This window comes from Ascidiella aspersa, chromosome 9 (genome assembly GCF_963924565.1).
Source record: "Ascidiella aspersa chromosome 9, kaAscAspe10.2, whole genome shotgun sequence".
NCBI classification, from domain to species: domain Eukaryota; kingdom Metazoa; phylum Chordata; class Ascidiacea; order Phlebobranchia; family Ascidiidae; genus Ascidiella; species Ascidiella aspersa.
Window position 1 is genome coordinate 24,518,996 of NC_139455.1, and position 7,971 is coordinate 24,526,966.

Sequence of the window (7,971 nt, forward strand, 5' to 3'; positions counted from 1 at the left end):
TATCATTTATTTTGCAGATAAATTAGCTTGGTGTTACTTTTCTTTGATACTCTAGTAGTGCTGGAAGCCTGATCTATGACGAGCTAAAATTAAGATGGATGTTTTTAATTTTGAACACCGTCTATTTGGATTAGACCCCAAAACGAAGCAACAGACAAGAAAAGTGCCCAAATGGACTATGTCAAATTTTAGTTGACTGTTTGGAAAAAAAATCGTTCAAAGGAAATGCAGTCTTCAAACAAAATCATCAGGCGCTCTGTTGAAATTTCGCCCGAAAAATCGCCAAGTTCTTGTAGTAAAACTGAAAAAGTAATCCTTTTAAAACCGTTCGGAAACCAAGTTAGTGGACGTGCCAATATTCTTACTTACAATTCGACGACAATATGCAAACCCTACGTGTCAAGAGAGCTGTTTTTTTACTACTATTTACCACCGGCTTTCAGAAAGTTCGTGCCAGGATTTAAAGGTATGCCAAATCGCATTTGTTCCACTGTAAAGTTTCATTTCTAAAGCCTCACGTTTAGACACCTTCCTTTACAAATGCTTCAGTGCAATAATACTTTTATTTTTTCTCGAATCTGTTGTGTAAGTGGTCAAATATTTTTGCCATATTTGGGTTATTAATTAAGTATCCGCTAGGAGTCGCTGTAGAACAGGGGCGGATAAAAAGAGGGGACTTCAGAATTTTATTTATAGTCTGCCAGTCTGCCAAAGGCTCTAAGCCCCATTTTTTAAATCGTGTTAGCCCAAGGCGTTTTATTACAACCTCAAAATATAAGTTTTTGCAACATTAGCAATATTGAGGCGTTTATGTAGCTTTTATATTTAAAGAAACACCTCTCCATCCTGAAAACTTGAAAAAAAAACTGTGTGACGTTCTTAAGGTTACTTTCTTATGACGCCGCGTTTAGATGTATTAATACCTTTGTGACGTAATGTTTTGACGTAACTTCGTGACGTCATCTTTGAAAGGTTTTCACCCGCCCAAAAACGACTTTTCAACGGTTGAGGCACAATGTCGTAAAGTTATTTATTTTAAATCACTTTTAAATATAGCCAAGAGTAATTTACCCTTATAACATGTTTGACATTTATAGGCACACCCTAAACCCAAATAATATGCTATAAACGTATTGAATCTTAACTCTAAAGAGTGTAAAAACCTTCTCTCAGTAGACTATGAGAAAAAAAAAGTGCTTAGATCATTTTTAGATCATTTCCCACTCGTTTGTGCAAAAAAATGACTTAGGAACTTTTTCTATGAATGAGGATTGCAACAAGGAGTGACTTAGGCAAAAACTCTGAAAATCATAAAAAAATGACTTAGGCAATTTGGTTATAAGCGTGACGATATATACGATTATAACTTCACAATTTAGATTTGACTTGATTAGATTTCAATGAAAGGGTGAAGTTTGAACAAATTTTTTACCGGAACGATAAAAAAAACGTCACAAAGGTACGTCATAGCGAGACGAAAACCTGAAGTTATCGTTAGACGCCGTGCACAAATATGCTACTTGAAACCTAGTTTAAGGGCATTCAAAGGATTTGGCGAAATAGCCTGGGGGAAAAGAACATTTTTACCGGCACGGCGTATCGGAAATACTGATTTTACTGTAACATCGTTTCTAACCGTTCCGGCTTACTTTTACCACAGTTGCAATGTGTTCAGGGCTAATCGGCGTTTCTTACTTGGACTCTGGGTCGGACGACGCAGTTGTCGCCTTCACGAACCCAAAGTCTCTTTTAAAGAAGAATTCGCAAGCGATCCGAAGCTTGGTGGAAGTACCACGACCCCATTCAAAGCGATGTGTGCAAGATTACGGCAAGACCCACGTTATGTGAGTATGGGGGATGTTCGTAGTAACATATCGGATCCTTTCGTATCCAACTTTGCCGTTAATGTCGAGTAATTGGAACCGATATAGTTTATATGCTTTTAACAGTGCTTTTTAAACTTTTTTAGTTTTGTTCACCCCTAGCATATATCTCCAGATTTCATTCACCCTTGTCTCATGATAAAACTATCTCGTCTTTGTCTATGATAAAACTATCTCGTCTATATATAACAGCACAAAATAAACACCCGGAATATCCTCCCTACTCACAAGCTATCATCCATTTCTGACGGTTCACCCTTATTCACCCATTTTGGTTGGTTCACCCCTGCAAAAATTTTATTCACCCGTGGGTAACCCATTCACCTGATTAAGAAACACTGTTTTATAAAACCGCGCCTAATATACATATACCGGTACGCGAGGGACACGTTTAGGTAAACGCCTGCGCTTCGGCGATACATTTATAGTGCTTGCTTTCAACAACAGTTTGAAAAACAGGAGTTTTTGTCGTTTCGAGGAGAGGCTATATAATTCTTTCTTAGTAAAATATCAAAAAACATCGATCAAAATTCACCAAATAACAGAATACGCTCACAAGGGAACAATTATTATTTTCTTTAGCGGGCCTTCCAGCCCAGTATTAGCCCAATACCTGGTAACAAAATAATACAAAACAAATAAAAACTGCGACTTCCACTGTTAAATTCACACAAAAAATAACGGTAAAACTCAAAGTTAATAAAACGAGTAAAACCAGGATAACATTTTTCTACGGTTTTTTTAACTTGTAATTTTGTTAATACATGCGTCAGCGGAACAGTGATCAACAAGCAGAAATCTGCTGCCAATGGTTTTGGATCCATAAAGTTAAATTATAAAAACGAGTGTTTAAAACGCCAGTGAAATTTCTTTTTGAATATGAGTTTTCGAAGCTTGTGGCTATTTTGTGTTTGTAGCACCATCGAACCTTCGGGAAACGCGTCATATTTAGTTGAATGCATCCAAAACAAATTGATACTTTTTCTAGTGCGGTGTAGGCTCACAAGTGACCGTATTCTCTCTTTAGCGGACCGTCCAGCCCAGTAATAGCCGGACTCCGACCGAAACCAGGTTCAGGAGTTGAGTTTTCAAGCGCCCCAGACAGCGAGGTTGACCGTTTGAGCCAGGGCTTCGACGCCAGCGTTTCAATCCAGACTTTTGACGGACGTGAATGCCGTGTAGAGTGGAGATCTGTGAAAAGCGAAGATCCGCGAAGTCAGGCCAACCCCTGGAACACGAAAATCATGGCGGACGTGTGGACCAAAATCAAGGTAAAAACATTGAGGTTTTTTATCAGTGCTGTAAGATAGCTTTTTTAAATACTAATAGTGAGAAATTGGGGCTGTTCGGTACTTGGCATTTTATTCTATGATAGCTACCAGTGTTTGTAAACAAGTCATTTGGAAATACTGTAAGCAGTGACGTAGCCAGCTGAAAATTGTGGGGGAGGGGCAAAAAGTTTGAACTTTTTTGTTTAGCTTTTGTCATTTTATTAACTGCCGTAACGAACACAAATAACAATGTTAGCAAACCGTACTCAAAAACCATTCAAAGAGCACAAACTGTCTAAAGGTAGATAAATTACATTATTGTATGTATAGCAAACGTAATGTTAACTATATCGTTTGTGACGTAACAGTGCATGACAATTGAAGGTGTGACATGCCTATGATCGAATGTTGTGGCACTGCTTATAAATGCAAAAAAAAAATTAAAAAAAATGTATTCATAAAATTTGAGGGGCCTGGCTCCTCAATTGTTTTATGAATTTTGTTTTATGTGAAAACATAGATCAATGAAATACAATATTAAAATAAATAACACCTTTTTATATAAAAAAAAACTTGCTTAATTAGAACAACTTATTTTCAGCCCAAGCCATTTGTCCGAAATACTTTACGCTAGTCCTTTCGCCCATAAGATTTAAGCCAAGTCAAGTCTTTGAAAACAATAACTTAAGGGCCCTAAAGTCAAGTCATTCATTACAACACTGGTGACTACAAAAAATGTAGCACTTATTTCATCTAAGTTTGTAAAAAACAAACATACCCATAGTCACAGCCAGTAATAAACTTATATCCTAAATAACCGTTGGAGAAATTTCCACGTTGTTTCTATCCCTCGACTTTGAATAACACTAATTGTGCGAATCGCTGTCTCCGGTTCATAATTGTTAAAAAAAAACACTAAAGAATTCGTTTCTTTAGAACGTTCAGAAAGAAAACGGTGGTTTTGCCTCAAAAACCAAGCGTTTCATGTTGCTCGAGAACGTGAGCGCCTCCTACCGACGACCTTGCATCCTCGACCTCAAGGTCGGCACACGTGTCAGGGAAACCGCCTCATTGGCCAAGCTCGCGCGTCACGTGACCGCAATCGATGTCGGAGTTCGGATGAGCGGAATGCAGGTATACGGAACTTTGGTTTTATTTTTGTTTTTAAACATGTTTAGACAAATTTAATTACAAAATTTTAATAAAAACAGCAAAGTCAGGATATTCGATAAAATCGTTATGACGGCATGTGGTGTTGCCGAACCGTTTTTAAACAGAGAAATATGTCGATTTTATCGAATATTATGGCTTTGTTATTTTTATTGTAAGAAAAAACGTGTGTTGCGTTCAAATGTTAACATACCGACTTTTCATATATTTGTTTATCACGTAAAATTTTCAAGATTTATCAATATTTTAAGATAACAAATCGGGGCCAGTCTACGCTTTATTTAAAAGAAAAGCCATACTTAATCCAGGCTGATGCACCCTTTGCGCTAAACCATAAGATAAGCTATGATTGGTGCTACAAAAGCAATGAAGTGTTGCGCCTTGTCTTATGTTGTTTTTTTGGCATTTATGTTGTTATATTTTACTACTAAAAAACGTGAAAACAGATCTACAACGCCGATCGCAAGGAGTTCGTGTATGTGAACAAGTACTACGGCCACAACCTTTCTGTTGAAGGACTTGTCTCAAACTTGGTCGACTTCTTTTCGAGAGGACGTTCGTCGTTAGTAAGGTATCACAGCTCTTTTCATCGGAGAATAGCTACTCTGGTAATACCAGTGTTGTAAACAAGTCAAGTCCCAGCCAAGTTTTTTTTCTAAAATAACTTTAGTCCAAGTCAAGTCTTCCTAAACAAATAACAAGACAAATCCCAGTCCAAGTCATCAGTTTCCCACTGCCCAGGTCAAATCTCAGCAGTCAAGTTCTAATTAGAGCAAGTCAACTTCAAGTCAAGTCTTTGTCATGAAATAAACGTTCAACTATTAAACTGATAAACTCGTTCCATTTATTTATAAGCAATAACTCACTTAAAAATAACGAAAACACGACATATAGCAAGTACATTGGTTTATATTTCCACATAACCCGATAAGAGCTTTTATCCGTTCCTCCTTGATGCTGAAGATGATACCGGTTCGTATCGGAACTTCTCGATCAAGATGATGTCGATTTACGCGACCTTTTTGGCTTTGAGACTCATTATCAAACAAGCATTGATTTCATAAAGTTGCTTGTACTAACAAAATGTGCAAGTATTGGCGCATGCAAGTATTTGGCGCAGAGCGACGGTCCCGGCTTGACCGGAGGTCGTGAGTTCGAACCTCACTGCAGGCCAATTGCTTTTCTAGCCTGCTCTGCTTGCATCATAGATCGACAGATTCGGCGAGTCTGCGATGGCTTTTCGGTGTACTATTGATACGGAAGCCGTAATCGTTGGTCATAAAGCAACTTCCGAGGGGCTAGATCACAGATGTTATTAAACACATATGTTTGTGTGTGCCTTTCATTGATTTCATAAAGTTATAGATTTCATTCATAGTGGACCAGTGGTCTTTAACCTTTTATTAACCGACCCCAATTAAAATAATACTAAACCTTTTTAACTTTGCAATTTATTATCAAGCTACATTACAGATCCGTGCATAGTGTACCAAATTTTTTTATATGCCGTCTAATGCTCGTCAAGATTGTTTGTAAATCCGATGATTTTTCACACAGGTTGGCGGGGGGCGTTCCCGCGGGCGGCGAAGGCGAGGGCGGCGTCAAACCGGCCCTCACCTCGACACTTGGTCACTTAGACCTGGGTCTTCTCGACTCAGCAGTCGTCCAACTGAAGGCGTTGCGTCGTGCTGTAAGCGGACTGACTTCCTACCGCTTCTACTCTGGCTCTTTGCTGCTCATTTACGAAGGCGAGAATTTGGTTGCTCTAAAAGCGAAAACCATCGATCAAGGCAAAGCTGCGGAAGGCGTCGCTAACGCAAAGAAGTGTGAAAATCGCGCGCGCAGCGGCGAGCGGAAACAGACAGCGCCGCGTCCCAGCAGTTGTCCGTCCGCTCCAGGTTTAAGCACTTGCGACGCGCCGCTTACCACATCGGTGTTTCCGCAACGGCCGCATACCACCGTCAGTGTTTCTCAAAAGAAACCGAACATCGTAGCCAGCGAGACGCCTGGACGCCGCCGGCAGCGGACCAAGTCATGCGGAAGCTTCTCGAATTCCCACGAACCCGGAAGTGTAGCGCCACCGTGCGAGAGTTCGATAGACGTTCGATTGATCGATTTTGCTCATTTTTGCTACAACGACTCGGCCATCCACCCCGGGCCGGACGGGGGATTTTTGTTTGGAATCGACAATCTAGTTGATATTTTGGAGAAAATGGTCGCCAAGTGAGTTTGATGCTTTCACCCTACACACCGTTGCTTTGTTATTTTAAGAGATTTTTGTATTATGCTTGATTGATCATAAGTCTTTGTTTTTTCTATTTTCGTTTTAATTTCACGTGACATTGCATGATGATTTTACACAATATCCGCCCATTTCTTACTGCGCAAGAAGCAAATTTTACCAGCAGTGTATTGCATAGGCCAAATGCAGGTTGTGTTGATTGAGCAATTTTGTGGGAACAACTTATGTTTGTATACAATTACGTCCAAAAATGTGATAAGTTTCGTTACCATGTTCTGTTTACGTAGAATATCAAAGCCCATACAGAAGTAGGTATCATTTTGAATGTTTCCAATAACTCTTTATTCCATTTCAACGTTCCAAATGCTCCCATCTTCTGTATGGGCTTTGACATCCTTGCTATGTCTTGCTATACAATCTCAAACCATTATGCTCCAATGTTCTGTTGGCTTTAAAGGTATTCTTTCCGTTCCATTTTATCGTTTTTATTGTTTCTATGTTTTACTGATTATTATTCTAGAGAGCACAAGGTATCAAATGTTAAATAATGTGTTTAAATATTCATATAGCACAGTGCCTATATGATACGTTTAAAGAAGTATTGCTTGTACAATCCTAGTGGAGTTTCTTGTTTCATACACAGTGTTATATGTCCATAACGCTCTGGTGTGGTACACCGCGTATACATAAATAAAGCAGTACAAATTGTTTATTGTGACAATTTTTATATATGTTTGCCAAAAAACATGCGGTATGATGTTTTGTTTTTCTTTTTTTCCCGCTGTTTGTGCAACGTTTTCAAACTTGACAGTTTCCAACACTACTTACTTTTTTGTATCTTATTCGGAATTACATGCTTTTAAGCAATAATTCACAACTGTACATGATCTAAGGCTTTTTGTGTACATGTATTCCTATTTACAAATTACTTTTTTTTTGTTTACTGTTACTTTTTTCTCTTTTTGTACGGTAACTTGATCTTTATTCGCCAAACCCTTTCCTTTTGGACATTATGCACCTTTTTAAGAAGCACTCTTTAATCATGTTAAGCTATGGCTTTTTTTATTTGCCAATAGCATTCTCTTTTGTTCCACTTGTATAAGTTGGCGATAAATTAAAAATCCCCTGTTTAGCCAAACGTCGTATATTCCACAGAATACAATTATTTGATCTATGTATTGTGTGTAGTGTGTCATACCACATTTCGATCACATGTTTTCCCTGATTTTAGCTCCATAGGTTATAAAAAGAAAACTTAATATAAAATATTGCATTTTATGCCTATTGCATTCTTAATGTTAGCTTTCTTTAAAATGAGAAGTGTTCTCTCTAAAGACTAGTGCCCCTTCTTTATGGTATTAAACTAGTCTCGTTATGTTCCGAAGAATATCCACTGCATTTTAAA

The 7,971-nt window shown here is 38.3% G+C and overlaps 1 protein-coding gene across 1 annotated transcript; it reads left to right on the forward strand.

The window, feature by feature from the left end:
* Positions 1 to 21: 21 nt before the first annotated feature.
* LOC146134565 (inositol hexakisphosphate kinase 1-like) lies at positions 22 to 7,740 on the forward strand. The gene is made up of 6 exons (XM_083396890.1): positions 22 to 466; positions 1,676 to 1,844; positions 2,911 to 3,154; positions 4,091 to 4,288; positions 4,771 to 4,895; positions 5,882 to 7,740. The coding sequence occupies exons 1-6, from the start codon at positions 226 to 228 to the stop codon at positions 6,549 to 6,551; spliced, it is 1,647 nt and encodes a 548-aa protein (XP_083253016.1). The 5' UTR covers positions 22 to 225; the 3' UTR covers positions 6,552 to 7,740.
* Positions 7,741 to 7,971: the final 231 nt, after the last annotated feature.

Coding starts and splice junctions, on each gene's coding strand:
- LOC146134565 (XM_083396890.1), top strand. CDS start 226: ATGCAGTCTTCAAACAAAATCATCAGGCGCTCTGTTGAAATTTCGCCC. Junction 467..1,675: donor GTTCGTGCCAGGATTTAAAG/GTATGCCAAATC, acceptor CAATGTGTTCAG/GGCTAATCGGCGTTTCTTAC. Junction 4,289..4,770: donor TTCGGATGAGCGGAATGCAG/GTATACGGAACT, acceptor ACGTGAAAACAG/ATCTACAACGCCGATCGCAA.